This window comes from Azolla caroliniana, unplaced genomic scaffold, assembly GCF_043228905.1.
Source record: "Azolla caroliniana isolate FFs.n. ecotype wild unplaced genomic scaffold, voAzoCaro1.0.p SCAF_1, whole genome shotgun sequence".
Taxonomy (NCBI): Eukaryota; Viridiplantae; Streptophyta; class Polypodiopsida; order Salviniales; family Salviniaceae; genus Azolla; species Azolla caroliniana.
Window position 1 is genome coordinate 27,951,270 of NW_028230436.1, and position 23,441 is coordinate 27,974,710.

A 23,441-nucleotide genomic window follows, 5' to 3' on the forward strand; every position below is an offset into this window, starting at 1 on the left:
CAAATACAATTCACATGTTCTAACAATAAATTTACATCGTCGTTACATGAAATGGTAGAATGCCCTACCTTACCTATTTGATCCTGACATTCATCACAAGTTGGCTATCTAAATTAAGAATTGAGAACTTCATTTGAAACTCCTTGGACTAGCAAACTTCCAACCATTGGCACATTAACATCACATGCATCCATCAAAGTGCATTATAGTACATTCAAGAAAACCTTCCAATGTGCCTTATTAGGGAATGACTAACAAATAATAAGCCTAAAATTATGTTCTTAGCGGTACTTCAAAAATGTCAACGATTCTGAGTTCTTGTGATTTTGGAAGAATCATTACATGACAAGCTTGCACCAGAGCGTGTGTCAATGGAATCAACATCCTCACTGGGATGTGGTTTTGAACCAACGAATGAGCAAACTTTTTATTATGCCTATTCAACATGCATCTTAACGTAGTATATGTTGTTTTAAATGCCAACACTTGGGTAACTTGCACCAACAATGACATCTCACCATGTGAAAGTTATAAATTGCATACGTAATATGATCACATTTTGGGGATAATTTTAAAAATTATGATACTTTTTTTATTGATGCATTTGGTTTGCTCGTTGTTTTCTTATGACCATCCATTTTTCACAACAAATATTTGAAAGATCAACGTCAATGTCCTTAATTTGTGGATGGCTCTGCCCTTCATAATGTTTTCTAAGATGTTTACACAAACATAGGATGCATGACTAATGTGTATAGGATGAGTGACAACAATGGGGCATTGTGTCCAATGTTGGTCGGAGTGTGGCCATGATAAAGTATATTGATTGCCATGATGCTTGATACATTGGTATTATATGCATGATATATGTGCCACATATAATTGGTCTAGTACTCACGGTCTCCATCGTCGACATCTCTATATTAACACAACAATGTCTCCTAACCCTATTGTAAAGGAGGTATAGGTCTTACCTGATGATTTTCACTCTCGATGGCCCAAATATAAGGGATGAATCCCGTACGTTGTCGTGAAAATCTACTAGTAAATGCGGAACCTAGTTTATTTTCTTTTGATGGTGGTTTCACACTAGTTTATTCGAAGCAACAACGTCCTTGATGCTCAAGTAAGCTTGATCAAAGTAACACATGCCAACCCTCTTCATCATTTGTCGGGAGGTATACTTTTGTGAAGTGTGTGGCATACTAAGCATGTAAAGTGTCCCTCACTCTCAACTTCTCCTTAGTGTGGCTTTCTAGAGCAAGTGGGCACGAGGTGTGCAAACCGATCATATCTCACTTTGATCTGTAGCTGGTGGAGGGAACTCTAACTCGTGTAATTGCTTTTACGAGCACGACGGGGCACATTCGGAGGCAAAGTACATCAGGCATAATACGAATCAATCAATTCTTCGAGGAGCTCACGAATCGGTCATTAAGAGCATGCCATATGCGTGGGAAGGGGGGGGGGGGTGACGATGCAGTGACCCGAGTCGTATAGGTGCGGAGAATTGCCATGGATATATATCTCTTTCAGAAGAAGTGATGGAGCCCTTGTGATTGGGTTGGTGATCTACTGAATAGAAGAAAGGTCTCATTCACACGTAGATGGGTTTTTGTGAGGTATGCTGTGAGTGCCAACGACAAGCTCTTTTATATATGTATGCATAGTCATTCAAAAGCTCTTCTCCTTTTTTGCCCACATGACTGAATGAGCGAAGGAACGAACAAATGAATGAATGAATGAATGAATGTACATACTGAACAAATTAATTGCTTGTTTGCTTTCTTCTCTCTCCCCGTCTTCATCGCCGACGTTATGTCGTCCCTCAGGTTCTCCTCCGTCTCCGTCTCCGTCTCCATCTTCATCATCGTCTTCTTCCTCTCCTGTGTTACTTCTCTAAAATCTAAAGAAGATGAAAAGGCAGAAGGTTTGTTTGATGTTCGCCAACACCTTTCTACTGCAACAAGGTATTTCTCTTGCTTTCTGTTCTTCTTGATCTGTGTAGACGCAATAAAGTTCGAACCTTATCTTTTTCTTCAATCAGTCCATTGCCTAACTTTGAAGTAATAATGGTATTGGTTTTTGCTCTTTTTTTGGCAAGAAACGAACTCAGTCATAACCATTTAGTACTGGATTTTCCTACATTTCAAAAACTTGTATTTGCAAATATCTTAAAATCGAGTTCTGTGTAATTTGCATGTGCAAAATTTTGAAAAAATACCCTCTAAAATATGTAGAAATTTTAAAAATTCAATTGTGAACAAGAGCTGTCACCTTTTCGTCATCATCTTTACTTTCAAACGTGGAGGCACATGCCTTAGTGTGAAGTAACGATCCTGAGTTTGTTCTTTCTTTACAAGAAGCTTTGAGACTTTTATGTGCAAAAATTATTAAATTGAGTGCAATGTCTCTGCTATGCACTTGGCTCATTAAAAATGGAATTGTTAGGCATATATACGAATCAATATTCAATGGATATGGATGAGCGAAGATGCAATGGCCAGGCATATATATGAATTGGTGTTCCTGGATGTGGTACAGTCATGCATTCAATATTCGTCTACATGGATCAGTATGGCATGGTTAGACATGTTAATAAATCAATTCTCAAAGATATGGTTTGTCATTCAACTTTCATGGATATGGACATATATAGTGCTAGCTACTATGCATAGTTACCTCCCTAGGTTATTCATGTATATAGATCAGTGTTCATGGATATGAATATGTAAAGTCCTAGCTGCTATGCATGGATATCAGAACATATGGCTCGATTAGGTATGTCTATTTATCTGCATTATTGGATATGGATGTGAATCAGTAGGTATGGTGGTTAGGCATGTATATGAATCTCAATGATTAGATTTTTTCCGTTTACTTGATGGGTTGGGTTTCTTTTATATGTGTGAAATAGAATCAAATTAATTTATAGTAAATGCAATGTACGTGCTAGGCATAGTTATGGATACAGACGAGTCAAGTTGGTTTATTGAATCAGTCTAGATTACTGAGAAAAATGCCACGGATATGGATACAGAGCAGTGAAGATGGCATGAAGATCAGGCTTGTATAGGAATCAATATTTGTGAAAAATTCTTTACTTTTGATTGATCAATTATCATCGAGAATGGTAGGAAAGTACCACAAAGTTGCTTTAGTGTGAAACCTGAATGTTATGTAGCTAATTGTTTGTTTTCTAGGTATAATGAAGCAAAGGTTACAATAGACCAATTTTTTGGGGAGAATGTTTTGCCACCTTCAGGTTGCACTCCAGTACACTTAAATCTCGTGGTAATACTTCATAGTTACCATGGACTAATCAAGATTATCCTACAAATCTAAAAGGAAATGGTAGTTCTCATTCTGATTTTGATGCAGGCTAGACATGGAACACGTGCGCCAACAAAGAAGCGCATTAAGCAGATAAATCTTTATGCGGAGCGGATGCAATTTTTGGGAAATTCTTCTCCAGAAGCTCCAGCATGGATGAGAGATTGGGAGTCTTCATGGAGGGGAATAACCACGGGAGGGGAGGTATTAGAGAAGGGAGAGGAAGAAATGTTTGAACTTGGAAAGAGAGTGCATACAAAATTTCAAGAACTTTTCAAAGAGAAATATCATCCAGATCTTTATGTGATTAGTACAACTCAGGTTAGAACTAATTCTTTTCCTATTTTCATGCATAATTTTCAGTGATTCACCTCAAATCTACATGTTTGTGCTGCATTCTATTTACCCTTCTAAAATATCAATAGATTACTCAAACTTAATGCGAAAAATTAAGTAAATTACTAATGGAAAAGTTTCCTTGACACTAATGTTGGTCCGAAATATCATCAATTTGCTATTGAAGACCACTTTAAAGTCATTGTTGAGGTCTACATATCATGTGGTATTCATATCTGAGCCTCGAGGAGGACATGTTTGAGGGCATGATGCATGTTCTGGTAAGAAGATTGTCTAATAAGTCACGATCTTTTTGTTGTCTTTGTTTGGATGGCCTCATTCCCAAGTTTCTATTTCTTTATTGCATAGTTCTAAATATACCTTAAACATGCATACCTCCCTTCTACTATTAATTAAAATCTTGTACTGGGATGGTCTTCAAGTCAACAATTTGTGGCTGTAAAAGGAGGAAAATTGATATGTGCAAGATGAACATAGCTTAATGCCGCATTGCCTTTACCTTTTTTAAAAGTTCGCATTTTCAAGGTTCTTGGGGAAAGCTTGTTAATAACAGCGCAGTGCTGGTAATATTGAGTTTGATCCATTCTCTAGAAATGTGATTGACAGGGTGAGGACGTTCTGGGATTACCAATTATTTCAGGATTATGCGATCTCATTTGTGAAATGTATGGAAAAAGTTGGAGTAAATTAGATAAAATTGGAATATAAAATACAATATTCTTCTATTGTTATTATTGAAGCCAGAAATAATGAGGATACAGATACTCAGCATAAATAGAACTTTCCTGGTGCAAATTGGGACATATACAGGAAGAAGGTCCTCTGATGCATGTGGTTGGCCCTGGACTAAAAGAAGTGGGTTTGATGATGCAGACATTGTCAAGACTGGAAGAAGATTGCATTGCATGTATGATCAGTTTATTGAGGGGAGATAATTCAGTATAAAGCTAGCTGAAAGTATGCATCCTTATGGCAGAAATTTTAATTTATAGATTGAAAAACATTTGGTGTGGAGATAGTACTCTAGGGGCTATTATGATCCATGTGATCCTCAAGTATACATAAAAAGCTGCTAACGTAGAACTTATGAGTCAGTTCTTAGTGCCTCATGTTGATTCTGTATTATTTATATGCTAATTATGCTTTGTTTGTTATTAGAGAGCACCCAATTGAAAATTTTATATTGATTAAGTTCATGCCACATGGACACCCCTCCGTCAACATCATTGGATGTCTTCCTGTACAAATATTGATATGTACCAAATATATATTGTCAATGCAAGACTAGCATTTTTCATGCATCTTCTTATTGTCTTAACTGGAGACTAGGTTAGATTCTTCAAGCTATTCTGCAATGTTTTCAATTTGTGTAAAGTGAAATGATTCAATAAAACATAACAGTAAATCAGTTTGTTTACTGGTTTACACTAATCACCACAGGTGCCACGTGCTGCTGCAAGTGCTGTAGCCTTTGGGATGGGACTATTTGCTGGTGAAGGAACTCTTGGACCTGGTCGCCACAAGGCATTCTCTGTGATAAGTGAAACGAAAACACATGATAAGCATCTACGATTTTATCAGACCTGTCATTCCTATCAGGTTATTTCTATGATGTAGTAAATAGCACTACTACTTTCCTATTTAATGATACCAATGCGCATGGTCTGAGTTTGGATTTTATTATTTTCTTGTTATGTCAGATTTCATTTCATGTTTAATTTTATCGTTTAAGAGTTTCCAGTTTTGCATATTATAAAGCAGTTTTATCTCACTGGATGAAAGCAAACTCAGTTTTGGTTTGTATTAAAACAAAAGGGAAAGAATAACAGAAGGTTTCATATGGATACACCCTATAGAAGTATTAATTATTTGCATAGGCTCAGTAATAGGTGCGTAAAACATATAGCTGTAGTGCACCCCCTGAAGTAGGTTGTATTGATGTGGGTGTCAGCCTTTTGGTTCCATATGCCTTCTAGGTATTGTATGATTGTAAATTTAACCCTTTCATTCATTCGTTCTTAGATTGAGACGAGATTAAAGACGGCAGGGTCATGAGGTGGAGAGTGAGGTGGTAGACAATTTAATTTTTCTTAGGTTCAATAGGAGCTGTCTCAGAGGTTTTCCTCCCAATTAAATAATCTCAAGGCAAAGTATTTGAGATAAAAGACAAGAGGATCAGCATGGCATTCCCTTCTTGCCTGCTATGATCTTGGACTAGGGGTATGATGCATATAGACCACCAGATGTGTCAAGAGTGTGAGATTTTGTGGTTAACTGATACATGGTCCAAAAATAGATCGAGGGGCAATAGGCTATATCCCATGTTGGAGCTAATAGTGTGTGATTTTCCTTCAATAGGCTAGATGCACTACAGACCAATGAACAAGAATTTTCCTAACGGATAGAAACTTGAAATTTGAACAATGCAAAACTTAAGTAAGAACTTGGAAACCCAATTCCCCATTTCATTAGGCTAGATCCCATGTTGGAGATAATAGTGTGTGATTTTCCTTCAATAGGCTAGATGCACTACAGACCAACGAACACGAATCTTCCTAACACATAGAAACTCGAACTTTGAACAATGCTCCACCCAAAACTTAAGTGAGAACTTGGAAACTCAATTCCCCATTTCATTATGCCATTGACAATTTAGGGGAGCCCTTTTTTGCCTGCGACACTGGATCCAATGGATCAGAGATAGTTTGAATCTTCCAAAAGTTGTTCTTTGGAGCTATTCTTTTTTTCAAACTCTCGGTTTGGCCTTATGAAAGTATATAAATAATTGGTTTAGTTTCTAGTTGTTTGAAGTAATTTACTGTACATATGTTTGAAATGAAGCTTTACACATTTCAAGAAGTATTTTAAAATTAAACAAGAATTTTCCCTAATCCGAGTTTGGGGAACCTGTTTTCCAACACAAGTCAAACCTCAGCTTTGCATGGAGTGATGCACTGCCCAGCAGGGCAGTCTGGGTTTTGCTATGATTAAAATAACAAGGTCGATTCATGATCACAGGAAACAAAAGCATTGGATATACCTGTATTTTTATCGATGCAAGAGAGAGCAGTCTGGGTTTGGCTATTATTAAAATAACAAGGTCGGTTCATGATTACAGGAAACAAAAGCATTGGCTATGCCTGTAGTTTTATCGATGCAAGAGAAAGCACACATTCAAATAGCATCCTCCACAAAGGAGCGATTCAAATTCAATGTAACAAAAGATGACATTCCAACCCTTTGGTTCATTTGCAAACAGGTTCGTTGCAGATATTTGACTTAACAGAATGTACGCTGTCACTTTTATTTTGTGAATCAGCATTCATTTTCATGGAGATTTTATCTTTTGTTTAATATTTTTTTGATTTGTAAGAAGCTTAGAGATTATACATGAATTGCTGCTTTTGCACTGTCATATTTTATCTGCATTTAAATTCATCATCGATTCCTTTCTTCATTTATAATTATTATAGTATTTTCCTTTATCAACATTTTATTGTAGGAAGCTGCAGCCTTGAATATAATAGATGGAGTTTGCAGTCTTTTCACCAAGGAAGAGGTGAGTTTCTATTGTATGCTTTAGTAGAACTGATTCAGAATTAGTTATTCATAAAATAACTCTCCATGTCTGGTGATAGGTAGAACTGCTTGAGTGGACTGATGACATAGAAGTTCACAGGCTGAAAGGTTATGGAGAGTCGATAAATTATCGAATGGGCATACCACTTCTTTCAAATATTTTAGATTGCATGGAAAATGCTATTTTGGCTAATCAAGGTCAGAAATGGTGTCACGTAGTACTAAGTACATGCATGAATCCAAATGTTTGTATGTTGGAATTGAACATGCTGGTGTCTTTGTGGTAGGTGCTCAGGCTTTGCATGGATCAGAAAGAGCACATCTTCGTTTTGCACATGCAGAAACTCTTATTCCGTTAACTTGTCTTCTAGGTCTTTTTCTCAATGTTGAAGGTGCTGAGTCCTACTTCACCTGACTATGTGTCTAGATGTTAGAATTGGAAAGGATATCTGAAGCAATGGTTATTGTGTTGTTTATTCAGATGTGCACAGATTAGGGAAAGAGTTACCGTTGGAAGTGCCACCACCGCCACCAAGTTCTCGAAAATGGTGGGGAAGTGTAGTGTCTCCTTATGGGTCGAACACAATGCTTGTTCTTCACAAGTGTTCTCGTGCTGAAACCGGTGTGTCGGAGAATGTTGATGATTTTCTTGTGCAAGTTATCCACAATGAAAGATCAGTAGCATTACAGGTACTATATGGCGCCATTTTCTTTATTGTCTTGAATTATATTCACATGTAGCTCTTTCTTATATGCAATGCTCCTAGTTTTTGGGTAAGCGTCATCCAGATTTCTAACTTGATGTTTCGTAAATATATTTAGGCATGCAATGGAACACACTTCTGCCCATTCCACGTCTTTAAGGTCAGATAATTGTGAGGTTAAAATTTGAGCTTGAAATTAATACATTATCTGATACTGGGAACTCATTTCTCAGGATCAAGTTGTTGCACCACATCTGAAGGATACATATGAATCTCTTTGCATGCCTAAGAAAGAAAAGACAACTTGCTCATGGGGATGCCAACTTAGAGCTATGGGCTCAAAGATGTTCGGGTCTGTTGCCAAGACACAACATGTTGAATTATAAATTGGGATATAAATTAGTAAAAGTTGGGCATTTAAGGAAGTGTTTTCATCTGGTGTCATTTTTTAACACAACAAACTAAGAACAAATGGTTTGAAACTTCTCATGAAGGTTACTGATCAGCATTTTGTTGCCGACGTCAGAATTTTGTGTATGTATAGAGTTGTAATTTGAGCCTATTTTATGCTTACGGAAACCATCATCTAATGACAAGATGTCTTTGAGTGGAGCAAGGATAGGATTTTGCTTAGCATATTATCGAAACCTCTCATTGATAATAATCTTGGCCATCGGATGGCTTCAAATAGATCGATATGTCTTAGCTCCAACTAAGTTCGTATGAGTGGTTTGCAATAGGAAATGGTGCACAACTCGTGTATTTGTCCATTATATAACTTTCACAATTGCACATCTAATCATATTTTCACATTTGGTTCCATAGACTTGTTTTAGGCTTTGAGGATATCCTTGTTCTCTCGTGTAATGCAGTGTATTAAATTGCAACATGTAGCAACAGAAAGGAATGCATGAGTGATGGATGCACCAATTTGCCTTTAAATCGGATAATGTGTTGGAATCCCATATCAAGCTTCAAATACAAAACCATATTGCTATAGTGTGTATACATAATAAACTCGGAGAAAATCTAAATGTAGAGAAGGCATTAAAACTTTCCTGTGAGCAGATGCGTATTGGATAGGGACTCCAAAGCTACAATCAAAGAACCATATCAAGTATATGAATCTCCAACCTTTGAAAGGAAGGCAATACTATTGCCAAAATTGCACCACAATTTGTTGCCAACTTTGGGGCCTCTTGAATCCTCATTACTATCAACCTAGTCTAATGCATGCACACTTACTAGTTGGACATACCTCCCTTTCGACATGAGAGAGAGAAAGAGAGAGATTTTATTATAATCTCAAATGTGGTTGAATGCAACATTTTATGTCAATGTCTGATACTTTGACGCTTCCAAATCATATAGAGAAAAATATACATAGAAGAGAATGGTGCAAATGGTAGACAATCGGATGGGTTCTAGCATGTATCAATGAGTATGGTTTACTTGCTTGAAGAATAATAGTCTCCTCACTTCCCCAAAGTCCCATCTCACATTGAAGAGAATGTGAGATAAGTTTAATGGAAGCAATGGGGTGTGTGACGACCAAAGTGATGGGCTTTAGTGTGTATCTAACCAACCTTGGATACCTTGTCCTCTTATTACTAATCACCCCATACATATTCCAATGGCATTGTGATTTAAAAAGTTGATTTGGGGTTTAGGATGCTACAAATGCATAATTGGTGCTTAATTAGAAACCATAAACATTGATTTGACTATTAAGATTCAAAATACAACCCAAAAGACTAAAAATATGATTTGATAATCTAAGTTGGAACAACCCAAAATAGGAATGATCTTATACTTGGTGTGGATACTCTAATTTTATGTGAACATGGTTAGAAGCTAAAATATTTGATGCTTTCTTGTGAGAATTAACAAAGATAGGAGAATAACAATCGGGGCCTTGAATTCTATTTGTAACCAAGATGAGGTGTAATGTGCCCTTAACTTGAGATTAGAGAGAAATTTTTTATATTAAGCATCAAATCATTAAATACCAATGCACTCACCCTAATCCTTAAAATTGAGTGCTTGCTTGATGAGTGGTAGCAAACCTCTCCATCAAATCTCCAACCATCTTTGTGCAGTAAATGTTTTCACCAATGGTGAGGCATGATGTTCATGCCTTTATTGATTTTTAGACAAGGTAGTGTCATGAAGATACAAAAAGCCGTAAGTTGGGAGTAGATGTGAACAAGCATTAGTTTCTCATGCAACAAATATCCACAATGTTCAATTTTGCAAATAGATTGTTGTCAAGTGACCTAACGACGCCATCAAAATTCAGCCAAATAATTTTGATGATGGAGAGACGATCAAATGGATATCCACAAAACCCCTCTCTCATTCATGTCATTGATTGGGTTGGCTTGGTTTGCAAGCTCAAAATCCCATTCATTGCTTTTTGAGCAGAACCAGAATCCAATTGCGGCCCCTACCTTTTTTCCAAGCGAGTCTTAACTTCCTCCCATGTTTCTTTGGTTATGTATTATACTCATATCTACGACCTCTTTTCGACACCATGGCACCTTGGGTTGAATGTAAGAGACTCTCAAATTAGGCGTAAGTCCGCAATATGTGCCCACCAAGCGCACGAAAGTCATGTCGGCCAAGCAACATACATGTATGATCCGATTGGAAGGAAGGCCGAGCGATGTGTTCTAGCTGCCGGGCCTTTGTGTTTAATAATGTAATTATTGAAAAGCTGAGGGCTATTACATAACATTTGAAATCCAGTATCTTCCTCTCTGCTCCTGCTCCTGCTCCTGCTCCTGTCTGTCTGTCTGCCTGTGTGTGTTCAACCAGAGATAAAACAATCGAAGCTTGTCTGTCTGAACCAAGGAGCGGGAAGTTAAGACGTAGGTAGAAGACAGAAGAGGAAAGGCATAAACAAGAAGGAAGATGATCGGGCGATCAAAGCAGCATGTCAACGTCGTCGACAAGCCGCTCGGCAAAGGAAAACACGAGGTAAGGTCTCTGCCATTGTCTCTTCCTTAGCGTCGTAGTTCGTTTTTTCTTTATCCGTTGTCATCCATTTATTCTCTGTTTGTTTGTTTTTGAATCGATTTTCTTGTTCATGCTTTTTTTTCCCCTCCGAGCTTCGTTGTCTCTTTTTGTTGGCTTCTTGACTCACCACCTCATCTTCAAAGAAAAAAGATAAATTGATTGATTTTACGGTTCACTTTATGTATGATTGTTTGCTTATGACATAGATATGGCTTCTGCCCTTGGTAGCTTTTACGAGGACAACTTAGCACCATAGTTCCTTCTGTATGCACAAAAAACCGAATCTTGCAACATTGCATAGGCCAGCTTAGACCAATCCTTACATTTCATGGCCATTAGTTGCAAATATATTATACGATTTTGACCCTTTTCTTAGCCTGCAAATCAAAATGCTCTAGTGTGAGGATCACTGGAAAGACATTAAAACTTTGGTTTCTTTACATTTAGAAATATTTGATCTTACAAAGATGTGTAGGACTTACATCAATACGCTAAGCTGTTCTAGATTTCATCACAATATATTAAAATATTTACTTAATAAGATGTGCATTCTCATTGCGTAATTAGCTTAAGCAGGATACTATAATTTTTATTATTAAGTTTTGTATTCAGTTCCGTGCTTCATTCTTCTAAGTAGAGATCTTATAAAATATTCATTTATTTGTGTATTCAACCTCCTTTTGACAATGCAAAAGGAATCTTCCTTCAAGCTTGCATAACGAGTTGAGAGGTTTCTCAATACTTTAGCATTTAGATTAAGAAGAGGAGCATCAATATCTGTATCAAGAAGAGAAATGCAAAAGAAATGTGCATACAAGATGAGTTCATGGATTTTATTAAATACTGTAGATAATTTGTAAGATTCGCAGGCCAGAAATTTGTAGAGAAAATGATCACAATCTCACACATTATTCTAAGGTCAACCTATAAAATCCCAAATAATCTAGGGTTTTAAAGCCCTTTTACACAATCCTATTACTTGACACTTTCACTCTGGAAATGAGAAAGAATGTAGATATGTCCATTATCTAGGCATCTAATATTTAGAGCTGAGATGGATCTGATTTTGTCATCCTGTTTGCTTGAGTCATGCCTACTCTTAGACACCATCACTTTGTTTTTATACAAGTTTATGGACCAATCTCTATCTGTACAGTATACATTAAAGCATCTTGATGTTTATGAAGTAAATGTGAAAAGTTAGAAATAGCACAGGTCATCACTATATACTCAAGAGTTCTTCTGAATGACTGGGCATAAAGGGCATGTAGGCAGTGAATCAGGTTGAAAGTCAAAGGCACCCACTCAACTGGTGGAATGCTTTCAAAACTAGTTTTTTTGAGTGGAACAGAGGTGATTGAATGTTCATTTAATGTGTAGTGCATGTATGATTTAGCTAAAGTAACCAATAAATATGTTCCTGACATCCATCACTACATGCATGATCTCTGTATACTCATATTCTTAAATTGTGATAAATTTTAATGTTGGACTATACAAAATAATTGGGAGTAAATTTGCTAGTGACGAAGAGTTTATTAGATCATTTGTAGCCATTTGATGTACAAGTATTTGTTTATCTATTCAATTATCCATTTGTCTCTATCGATAATTCAATGCATGTTTTTGAAAAGCCATTTCTCTCAGTTCTGACAGATCAACCTTCTCCTACTCTATAACAATCTTGTGTTTTATGAGCATGGTAGTTGAAAAATCTGTGCACCTTGAGATAAACCTTTCTTGTGGTACATACCTGACTTACATATATCTAGTGTCAAAAAATTTGGATTTGAACTAAATTAACATAAATTTATTCTAAAAACTAATGAACTGATAACTTTCTTTTTTTCTCACATTTACTCATTCGTTCACTCAGACGAATGCAGACTGAATCCATAACCTCTGATATTATGGCCTCGTGTCAATATATGTATAAAAAATTGCATTATGAAAATAAACATGTTCTACTTGTCTGCACATGTGCCTTCAATTAAGAAGATGATTTGATGTGCAGGTCAGCTTGAATGCCTTTTCATTCTTATTTTCAGAGTTGGTTCAATATAACCAAGCATGCGTGGATAATATTGCTGAGCTTGAGCACAGGTCGTTCCTTCTTCAATGTTATAATAAGTTATTTGTCTAAAAGTTTGCATACTATTAAAATACCATATACAAAGTTCGATGCATATTATGTTGTGTGCAATGTGCATTGCATTGCGGTTGAAGGTATAGGTGAACTATAGTTATTTTCCCTCTAATATTTCTTTTATGAAACTTGCATACTACAAAGTGTAAAATTCCAATAATTTATGGAGCTTGCTGTTTCCATTTTGACAGCATACTACATATGTTGGGGGTTTAAATCCCCTTGGACACATTTAAAGCGTATCATTTGTCAGTCTTGTATGCTTAAAATACAAATATATGGAATCTCATTCATGCATTGGTTGTTCGATATCCATGGGTCCTGATCTCTCAATGATAAAATTTGGAGAATAAAATAATAGTTTAATCCTTGAAGGAAAAGATAGTATGGTCTTTAAAATAGAGTCATCAATGGTAGAAACTTTGGAGTGATAATTTAGAAATTTTAGAGAAAAAATTAAGATGTTACTGATGGACAAATGCACCAATCAGTCTGAAACCTGGCAATTGCCTTTTGGTTTTTATTTAATCAAATCAGATGCAAATAAGCCATGCACTCTGAGCTGCAAGTTGTTTGCAAAAAAGTATTGTTAGTCTGAGATGTGTTGAGCCTTTGAGGAACAGCACCCATGGGTAAACAAATCCACCAAAAAATCTCATGAAGGGACCTACTTTCTCTGGAACCCAAAAACAATACTACACAAAACCAAATAATTCAAAAACCCAACGAATAGTATCCTTGAGAATAGAACTTATAGATGTTATTACTGTTACACTATCGTTGATTTTGAGGCTCCACGGTTACCCTTCGTACCATACACGACTATTCGTTGCCTCTGTACTTCACACACCGCACATGACTTATTTTCACCCGTCAATCTATTTATCTTCATGTATCTCAATAAGACATCATGCCACTAATATTTTGGTTGTGTATGGACGGAAGGTTTTGAGTTCTATTTCATGAAAGTTATTCCTTTACATTCAAGAAAAACAATTTGTTCAGGGAAGTTTTTTGAATATTCAGTTTTCAGTTTCATAAAAAGTAACTTGCCTTCCAATTCCAATAAAACAGAAACTGTTCCTGCAATGCACCTATCTGACTTTTAGATATACCTTGCAGTCAAGAATCTCTCAAAAATTAAATATATTTATGCCAATGATTGGGTATATATTCTGTCTTCGAAAAATTGTTGATGTTATTTTGTTGGGAGATTGAAGTAAGCAGGTTAGAAGATGCTGGCTATGGTGTTGGTATTAGAATGCTGGAGCTACTTTGCCATAGAGAGAAGGTGACTCTATTTCTCATTTTTAACTTAAGTTGTTTTTCATAGTTGGTGTATGGTGTAGTTTCATGGAACAGCTTTATGTGCAGGCCAATAAGAGGGAAATAAGATTGCTGGGAATCTTGTCTTTTGTACACAGTACACTGTGGAGATCGCTTTTCGGGAAGGTGTCTATTTACTATCAGGTGATTTTGCTTTCTTTATAGGCTGGATTATCTGATGATTGTGGAAAAAGGTTGCAGATTCCTTGGAGAAGGGGACAGAAAATGAAGATGAATACATGATCAGTGAGAAAGAGCTCCTTGTCAACAGGTATCTTTGATGATTCTCTTTGCATTATTTTATTCTGTGATGGTAATCATAAGAACATTTGCATTTGCATTATTTTCTTTGGTATGGACATTTTTAAACACACCTCGTGGTCCTAGGATGACTGCCTTTGTGTTGTCTTCTTCTTTATGAACATTTTTAAACACATGTTCTTGAACTAGGATGATTGCGTTTGCATTCTCTTCGGTATCAATATTTTTAAACAGACATTGTTGAATTGACAATTACCTTTGGTTTGTTTTCTTGACATTTACTGAAACCACCCGTTGATCTATTACAATTTGCATTTACATTGTTTTCTTCAGGAATGACATTATTAAAAACATATATTTGACCTATGATGATTGCATTTGCTTCTGTTTTCAGTGCTGACATGATTTAAATTCGTATTTGACAAATGGTGATTGCATTTGCATAGTTTTCTTTAGTGATCAACATTATTAAAAACATATTTTTTCTGTAACTACATTACGGGAACACATGATGTTGACCTGTAACGATTGCGTTTTCATTGTTTTCTTCAGTAATGACATTATTAAAAGTTGCCATGATGATTCAATTTTCTTCAGTAACAGTATTTTGCAATGGCATTTGCATCATTTTCTTCCTCGATGAGAATGTTAAAAAACACATGTTTGATATATGACAGTGATAATTGGCTCATCCTATTAAAGACATGTATTAAAGGAGGAAGTTAAATGAGCTTATCCTATTACAGGTTTATATCTGTGCCAAAGGATATGGGTGCTTTCAATTGTGGAGCTTATGTTGCAGGAATAGTCAAGGTGTTGAAGCTGAATATATATATGTGTGTGTGTGTGTGTGTGTGTGTGTGTGTGTGTGTACTTACCAATCATCTTTTTTGTTTTCTTTACTCATTAACCTTTCTCATGGACAGGGTGTTCTTGATGGCTCAGGATTTCCTGCAAGAGTGACTGCGCATTTTGTTCCTGTTGAAGGGCAGCAGCGGCCCAAAACAACGATTTTGATCAAGTTTGCAGAAGAGGTGAGGACTCAAAACCTGTTACGAATCTAATCTTGTTCAGAGAATCTATACAGTTGTGGTTCAGATTTCTTTTATCTCAAATGTCTGCATAACTTAATCTATTTCCATCAGACCATTTTTGCTAGGTTAGAAAGTCTTTAAGAAAAAAGGACATGTTATGTGCTGTTTGTTTAAACTGGAAACCTTAGCAGCATCTAAGGGGGAATTAGATTACCATATCCTCTCGATTCTGTCATATATCTTCACGTATATTTACAAGATACACTTTTGTTACTAAAGTTTGGTAGTAAAACCTTGAGAGTGATCTGGATGGAAATGATGAAATATATAAACAGAGAGCGAGGAAGTCCTCGACAAGGAAAATTTAAACGAAGGCATTCAACAAATTCATTTTTTTAAACTCATGAGTTACTAAAAATAATTTTCATGATAATGGATTGTCAAAGCTAAAACAGTGGCGGTGATTTGCTGCAGGTTCTTCAGAGAGAGGCTCGATTAGGATAAAAGTTGCTAATTGAAAGAAGCTTTGAAGATGATATCGTTTTGTAAAGATATGGTTATTTGTGTATCTTTAATGCCCTGTGGTGATGCTCTGATGCTTCTTTGAAGTGTTGCTTATGTTCCTGAGATTAAGACATATGTGGGGGCACAGGAATGTCTTCCAAACTGATTTATCTGACTCACCAAAATAATTTTGATAGATGATTTCACCCTTTAGTGTTTTGATTTATCATGCCTCCCTATAACAAAAAATGAATAAACTTTGATAAACTGAGACACTTAGAATACAAATTTGGGGGCATACTAATGTATGGGGTCATCATCACTAATGTGGATTCTATCAAGTTATGGAGAGACAATTATTGTATGACATTGAATTGAATTTTGTTCAGGTGTATGTTTATGAGCAAATCATTGATTCTTGTATCCTAGTGAAGTTTGCCTCCTAAATTTAGTGTGAAAGAAGATTAGATTTGCTTTGTATGAAGATAGCGATGGTGACGATAGAAAGAGTTTGTTAAATTGACGGAGTGATTTGATTAATAGAATCCATTCAGTGTTTAAGATTTGATGAAATGACCATATAATTGCTCAGAGATGATGCATAATTGAGAGAGGATGAATTGGGCATGCAATTGCTCAAGTAAAACACATACTACCTCTTTCGAGGCTAACCAAGGACAAATGGGAGCAGGATGAAACAGTATGATGAGTTGGGTGTCTTGGCCTTGCCAAAGTGTGTTTTGCTTGGCTGTAACTGACATAGCGAATTCTGATTATCAAGTAAGAAGACTGATGGCAGCTCTCAAGTGTAGGACCTAGGGATAGTACTTGAGTCACCAGTCTTTGGTGGATGTTGATCGGAGATTTCAAGGTTATGTTCATAAAGATAGTGTGAAAAGAAATTTGGCATTTAAAGGTAGAATGGACAAAAAAAAATGCTAAATGTAAGTACAATATCACTTAGTTAGAAGATCAAATAAAGATTCTTGGATTGACCCTTGAATAATGAATTGTAAATTTGGCTGGGGAGTTTCCTTAGGCTGATTGAAGACTTATTTTTATCCCATCATATCAATTGTTTTACCTCTCTTTCTTGATGAAAAATCCCATAACAAAGCCAATACTGTGTGATTGGTTTATAAATAGTTGAATCCTAGTAAGATCCTACATGGCACAAACATTAGAACATGTTCATAGTAAGAAATTTTGTCCATCATAATGAGTATGCTCGGATCAAAGCCACTATGCGTCGTTTTCTACTCCTAATGTCTATTCACCACTATCACCGAAGTACACATGGAACATTGCTTAAAACAACTTCCAAGGTTGTCGTATGCGAATGGCAAAGCTTGTGTCTTGCAATGTTAACAATATGGTTTGAGGTGTTGGGAAATGTGGTTGGCATTAGGAGCACACTTGGTTTGGTTTGAGAATTTTGTCTAGGCATCAATAGAAGAAAAGGGTAGGAGTTTGTTCACCTCCCCCCCCCCCCGCCACCTTCCAACAACTCCCTTTGAAATGTGAAGCCAAAAACGAGATGCCATAAGTCATGGACAAGTGTTAGCCAAAGGGGCTCGAGCTGAGTACTCACGAAATAGCAACAAAAGAAGACAACCACAACAACGATAACATTGGTGTAAAAGAAGAAGAAGAAGAAGAAGAAGGTATACGATATTTTCAGATATATAGACAGATATTTTTAGCGTGTCTATAGAGAGGCCAAGATTGACTCATATTAGTGAAGGCCATAGGAAATATGTGGGCATATGAATGAATGTGTTTGGGCTAAGGCTTCTTCTCATTAGCAGAAACACATTCTCACAAACTCTGTTTTGGCCTATGAGGTCCCCTAATTAACTGATCATGTAGGAGGAATGAATATCCCCCCCCCCCCCCACTCTTTTAGCACACAGAGTCTTTTGAAAATGCTAATGAAAAAAACACAGAGCACTGGAAGAGAGCGTGTGTAACGCATCGAGAGGTCGATCGATCATCGATGATGTCTTCCTCCAGTGTTGGGTTTTCTCCTCTCTCCTCCAAGCCCATCATCACGTTCGTAACCGGCAATGCAAAGAAGCTCGAAGAGGTGAAGATGATACTGGGAGACTCTGTCCCCTTCCAATCTGTCAAGATAGACTGTAAGTTAGTCATGAGTGAGACAGAGATACATACGAAGAGATCTTTTTTTCTTTTAATGTTTCTGGGTATCTTGCGCTTTTTCATTAACGTTCTAGTATGCTTTGTAAGTTGAGAGAGGGAGAAATTTAGACGTTTTTGGGGATCTTGCCTTCCTTCATCACATTCCCCTTTACACACATTCATAGATAAGAGGAAGACAGAGGGAAAGGAAAATATGTAAATGAATTCTAGAGGCCAAAATCGTTCTTTGAGGCAAATTATGGCAATAAATATCGGCGAATTCATGTTATCCATGCTAAAATAAAAATAGAAGCTCCATGATCATGATCATAATGCATGTGATGAAATGATTTTGGAGTTGTTTTATGAGCAGCATGAAGTGCATAACTAATATGTGTGGGTTGAGTTGTGGTGACCTGCTATCGAATCCAAGGTTGGTTGGTGTGGTGGAATGAGACTATGAATAAGTCTTCATATGAAAATGTAATGGTATGGCTTCCATGCCCACTATCCTGTTACTCATGCTCTCTATTGTTGCCAGAATTTCTCTGCTCGCTCTATGGTGAATCCTCGGCACATTGCTGGTGGAGGTGTGAATCTATGGATGAAATCAGTGATGTGTGATTGCTGTTGCTTCCTGCATGCAAATAGAAGAGCTGATTCCCTATGCTTTGCTGATCAAGCAAGATTTGGCCAAAATGTCATGGGTTAACCTTTTCCATCATATGGTGATGGAGTCCACGTAGAGAGTGGCATTCTTTTCTTGTAAGCTGGGCATCTATACACAAAATATTCCCTTGTTTCAATCCCTCCTTCACAAAATTTGCAAAATATTCCAGATCTAGGCATGTGAAATTGTCATCTTGCTTCAATCTCTGGTTGGAGGGAGGAAAATCTGAGTTGACCTATTGATTTGCAACCACTGTGGGGTATGTACGCATCCATGTACCTCGGTCTCTATATTCTGAGAGGTTCATGAATGCCCTTTGTAGTAGGTCATCTTTGGGGAAAGAGTCTCCTTCGGCGTGATCCAAATCTTTTGGGTATGGAGCTGTCATAGTTCTTGCGACAATACCTGGTTCTGTTCATCATTTTGGAGAGGTTTACAATATTGAAAGGGTGGCAAGTTCCCGATGTTAAGGCCATTGTTGTTGAACCTCTTCATCACCTGCTAGTACTATGATCCTTTTGTCGTGCTAATTTACATTCATATGGTAGACTGTCCTGGCTATGTCCTGTTCTTGGAAATTCTCACAAGTTTGAGTAGCTCTAAAATACCATGTTTTCTGTGTCTATGTGTGTGTATTGGTCACTAAAGCACAAATGAATATTCTTTTGTGACTCTTCACCATCATTTGTATCGTATACTATGAACTACCTTTCCTTTATATCCCAAATTGGCCATCTTCCGGGCCTCAATGTGCATTCATGTAATCAGTTCTTGTTTGAATAGCACTTTGCCCTTCTTGTTCTTTGTGACATAGGTACACTGACATATGATTGGATTTCATTTGTTATTCCTCCAATCTCAAGAAGCATGGTCAAGTTTAATGTCATGCTTTTCATTTTTAGATTTTGATACATATTTGTGATATACTTTTTTACTAGTGTCAGTTGGATGCTCAAAACATTGTGGTTTTGTTATGAGGAGAAATTAAAAGATAGACATTTTTAACATCCATGGACACCGATTGCAATCTATGGAATGGAGTCTAGGCTATGGCGAGGAGCATATTTGTGTTCTCTCAATCTTATGTGATTTTGATCCTATGATGGAAACCAAAAAGCCAATAGCAAGAGAGAGACGTAATGATGATGCTGTTTTTCACAGTGCCTGAGCTTCAAGGAGAACCTGAAGACATCTCGAAAGAGAAGGCTCGCATGGCAGCAAGGGAGGTACACTAAATCTCTCCACTCAACTCTGGGTTTCAACCATAAATGTTTTCTCTTGCATTTAACAATATTCTTTCCTGTTGATGAAAAGATTGGTGGCCCTGTACTAGTGGAGGATACATGCTTATGTTTCAATGCACTAAAGGGTCTCCCAGGTTTAAGCATTTAACATTTTCATGTTTAAGCATTGAACATTTTCAGTTCATCATGAGTTTTTTTAATGATGATGTGGACTTGATCATGTTTTTCTTTCTTACCGTTTGCTATGTTTTCTGTTGCTTTGCAGGCCCATATGTGTAAGTGTTCTGAAGCTCATATTCTCTCTCATCTAAAGATTAAACTGGAATCTATTTCATTTCCAAAATCAAGACTTATTTTTGTATATTAAAAATCGGATTTCTCGGGTGCTTTTTGCGTAGGAAGTGGTTTCTACAGAAGACTGGTCCTGAAGGTGATGATAACATTCAGTAGCACCATAACCCTTCATTTTTCATATATTTTTGTGTTAGTAGATATACTAGCATGGGAGATAATAATGCATTGATATTTGTTTTCTACTATTTTTCTGAACCTTGTATATCCACTTGATCTCATCCATCTATGTTTATCTATGTTATAAAACTTCATGGATATAAGAAGGTTAAGTTATCTATGTGCTTCACAATCAATTTAGGCCCTCTTTGATGCTCTTTAATAATGCCACTGAGGATGATTTTTGGATACCTAAAATGGTAAGAAAGAGAGTCTAGTGAACACATGTATTATGTCATTGGTTTGGCCCCTCTTGCATGGTCCTTTCATCATCGTAATTGAGAAGTTGCTCTTTTGATACCGTCAGAAGAGAATATGATGCTTGTATAATGGAACAAAGAAGACACACTAAAGTGTGACATGTTATGTCTTATGATATTTGGATATAAAAATGACTTGACTTTTTTGATTTTGTTTATAGGTCTGAATAATATACTAGTTGCATATCCAGACAAGTCAGCATATGCTCTCTGCATCTTCTCATTGGCTCTTGGACCGGGAATTGAACCAATAACCTTTGAAGGACGGACAGAGGTTTAATCTTCATCTTTCATTTCTTCACATTTTTGTTAGATTTATTGTTTATGTTCATGCTTTATGTATAGATATATATGTTCACTACTACTGAAGAAGTGGTTTTGTAACTATATTTTTATAACAGGGGAAAATAGTATCACCACGGGGTCCAACCGATTTCGGGTGGGATCCAGTTTTTCTACCAGATGGTTACAGTCAAACGTGAGTTATATTTATCTTTTTAGAACAAAAAGAGTTGGTGCTGCATATACTGTGTCATACATCCATATTAAAAAGAAACATTATTTTGTATATATATATATAGATATGCTGAGATGCCGAAGGCTGAGAAGAACCGGATCTCACATCGGCGCAGAGCTCTAGATAAGCTCCGGGAACACCTACACCTCAGATATTCGTCTACACATTGAATTTTCTGCTTGCGATAATGCGAACTTGCAATTTTGTTTCTTGTTTTTTAACAAATTTTAGCTCTATGTTGAGCCTATGCCATTGTTGCTTCAATAAACAAAAACACATGTTTTCCTGATCATCTACTTCCCCAATTCATTGTTATTAACAAATCTCCAACCAAAGTGATGGACGATTAAGAACTTTAGCTCGTAATATGGTAAGGCTAAATTTAGAGAAACTATATTAAGTCGTCAGACCAAAATGAGATGTTGTAAAGAATTGTTTGAGGTTTTTTTAAAACATAAAGAGGATTGACTTAGGTGCGTAGCTTTGCAAGTAGAAATTTAAAAGTTGCCCTCTCCCTTTAGACTACAAATAAAGTCATGTTTTTAACCTAGAGAGTCAAGACAATCAAATATAAGTTGGTTCATAAAGAAACAGACAATTTGTAATAGGTATCACATGAATATGGATCCATGTTTCTGTAACATGTAATAGCTGGATGGATTTGTGGCATAAACAAACAGTATATTTTTTGTGTCAATCATGTGTGTGTGTGTATGGCATGAGCAAGTCCATGCATGTTTGTGTGCATGGCATGAGCAAGTACATGCATGTGTGTGTTTTGTTTTCTTATGTATATCAATAGAGAAAAAGAGGGGAATATAGTAATGAGTGTGATGCACATGAAAGTGGTCCAACAATTCTTAGCATGAACTGTTTACTTGAGCATTGATTTCGTGTTTTAAGAGGGGATTAAAGTTTTGCAAACATTTGTCCTTCAAAATGACAAGCAACAGATTTTGACAATTGCTTTGAAGCCGTACTAAAAAATTGTTGAATTCATTAAGTTAGATCTTATCTAAATCAAATTCCTGTAGCACCCATAAGAAAAGGTTTTGTAAGAAAAACACCCTTCAAAATGAAGGCAAAAGAATTTGAGGATTGCTTTTGAGACCTACACTATGTCTCCAAAACACTTTGGAAATGTATAATTTACTAGAAATCGAAGGTAGAGAACTCTAATGTTGGATGCCCATATGGCTAAATGAAAATTTGTAGGTTGATGTTTCGTAGCTCATATTCTTTTGTCAAAACTTAATGAGGCAAACAAGAGGTAGTTTTCGATCAATGTCTTCGCCACATTGACATGAATTTTCATGTTGCACTTTCCTTGCTTGTCCTCTGAATCGTTTTTTGTCCAACCTCAATCATGTGGAAAGTTGTTGACTCCACTTTTCTTGTGCCAAGATTTCTTGTGACCAATGGTTTGTTGATTATAAGTTAAGAGCCAAGTTTCCTTTCCACAATGCTTAATTGCCACATTAGTGTGAAATTTCATGCATACAACTTGTTCATACCAGATTTCTTATAATTAATAGTTCGTTTTGCCACAACATCCATATGACCAAGAAGTTGTTCAACCCACTTCTCATATGACCCAATTATTTGCTAACACATTAGAATGAATTTCCCTTCAGAAACAAGAAAGTCTCTATAATAATTTACCCATTGAGTTTCTATGACATCGGCATCAACAAAGAATTCCTTTGCCTCATGGAGGATTGACCTCAATATCTCAATCCTTACCTAGATAATTGCAAACAAGTGAATGTGAGCTATTTATAAACTTTTTGTAAGGGGAAAACTTCGAAATACATGCGAGAGTTTTTCTGGTTTGTTTAT

General features: G+C 36.5%; 3 protein-coding genes across 8 annotated transcripts; all 3 read left to right on the forward strand.

Moving 5' to 3' along the window:
* Positions 1-1,726: 1,726 nt before the first annotated feature.
* LOC147869416 (histidine acid phosphatase family protein) lies at positions 1,727-8,580 on the forward strand. 2 transcript variants are annotated; one of them, XM_087329155.1, is made up of 11 exons: positions 1,727-1,970; positions 3,204-3,294; positions 3,382-3,654; positions 5,131-5,289; positions 6,809-6,949; positions 7,193-7,249; positions 7,329-7,467; positions 7,557-7,661; positions 7,751-7,959; positions 8,092-8,133; positions 8,207-8,580. In XM_087329155.1, exons 1-11 carry the CDS (start codon positions 1,747-1,749, stop codon positions 8,357-8,359), a joined length of 1,593 nt encoding a protein of 530 aa, XP_087185281.1. In that variant the 5' UTR covers positions 1,727-1,746; the 3' UTR covers positions 8,360-8,580. The 2 variants fall into 2 exon arrangements, with proteins under 2 accessions (XP_087185281.1, XP_087185289.1); XM_087329163.1 differs by lacking the exon at positions 3,204-3,294.
* Positions 8,581-10,736: 2,156 nt separating this feature from the next.
* Positions 10,737-16,656, forward strand: LOC147869417 (Transport protein particle (TRAPP) component). Of its 4 annotated transcripts, none has more exons than XR_015530678.1 (8): positions 10,737-10,952; positions 13,006-13,094; positions 14,365-14,428; positions 14,512-14,589; positions 14,658-14,734; positions 15,471-15,555; positions 15,592-15,758; positions 16,233-16,656. XR_015530678.1 is itself a non-coding variant. In XM_087329183.1 (8 exons), exons 1-7 carry the CDS (start codon positions 10,887-10,889, stop codon positions 15,786-15,788), a joined length of 579 nt encoding a protein of 192 aa, XP_087185309.1. In that variant the 5' UTR covers positions 10,738-10,886; the 3' UTR covers positions 15,789-15,792; positions 16,214-16,656. The 4 variants fall into 4 exon arrangements, 3 of the variants coding, with proteins under 3 accessions (XP_087185309.1, XP_087185301.1, XP_087185321.1); XM_087329183.1 differs by having other exon boundaries at positions 10,738-10,952; positions 15,471-15,537; positions 15,651-15,792; positions 16,214-16,656; XM_087329175.1 differs by having other exon boundaries at positions 10,739-10,952; positions 15,471-15,537; positions 15,651-15,758.
* Positions 16,657-18,168: 1,512 nt separating this feature from the next.
* LOC147869418 (Inosine triphosphate pyrophosphatase family protein) lies at positions 18,169-21,876 on the forward strand. Of its 2 annotated transcripts, XM_087329206.1 has the most exons (8): positions 18,169-18,400; positions 20,233-20,297; positions 20,386-20,449; positions 20,581-20,590; positions 20,714-20,745; positions 21,247-21,359; positions 21,487-21,563; positions 21,667-21,876. In XM_087329206.1, the coding sequence occupies exons 1-8, from the start codon at positions 18,259-18,261 to the stop codon at positions 21,770-21,772; spliced, it is 609 nt and encodes a 202-aa protein (XP_087185332.1). In that variant the 5' UTR covers positions 18,169-18,258; the 3' UTR covers positions 21,773-21,876. The 2 variants fall into 2 exon arrangements, with proteins under 2 accessions (XP_087185332.1, XP_087185340.1); XM_087329214.1 differs by lacking the exons at positions 20,581-20,590; positions 20,714-20,745.
* The last annotated feature ends 1,565 nt before the right edge of the window (positions 21,877-23,441 follow it).

Bases quoted from the DNA above. Each gene is read 5' to 3' on its own strand.
- LOC147869416 (XM_087329155.1), top strand. From the start codon at position 1,747: ATGAATGTACATACTGAACAAATTAATTGCTTGTTTGCTTTCTTCTCT. The intron at 3,655-5,130 runs GTTAGAACTAAT...TAATCACCACAG, and splicing joins ATGTGATTAGTACAACTCAG to GTGCCACGTGCTGCTGCAAG. The intron at 7,468-7,556 runs GTCAGAAATGGT...TCTTTGTGGTAG, and splicing joins TGCTATTTTGGCTAATCAAG to GTGCTCAGGCTTTGCATGGA.
- LOC147869417 (XM_087329183.1), top strand. From the start codon at position 10,887: ATGATCGGGCGATCAAAGCAGCATGTCAACGTCGTCGACAAGCCGCTC. The intron at 13,095-14,364 runs GTCGTTCCTTCT...TGAAGTAAGCAG, and splicing joins ATTGCTGAGCTTGAGCACAG to GTTAGAAGATGCTGGCTATG. The intron at 14,429-14,511 runs GTGACTCTATTT...CTTTATGTGCAG, and splicing joins TACTTTGCCATAGAGAGAAG to GCCAATAAGAGGGAAATAAG.
- LOC147869418 (XM_087329206.1), top strand. From the start codon at position 18,259: ATGATGTCTTCCTCCAGTGTTGGGTTTTCTCCTCTCTCCTCCAAGCCC. The intron at 21,360-21,486 runs GTTTAATCTTCA...TTTTTATAACAG, and splicing joins CCTTTGAAGGACGGACAGAG to GGGAAAATAGTATCACCACG. The intron at 21,564-21,666 runs GTGAGTTATATT...ATATATATATAG, and splicing joins CCAGATGGTTACAGTCAAAC to ATATGCTGAGATGCCGAAGG.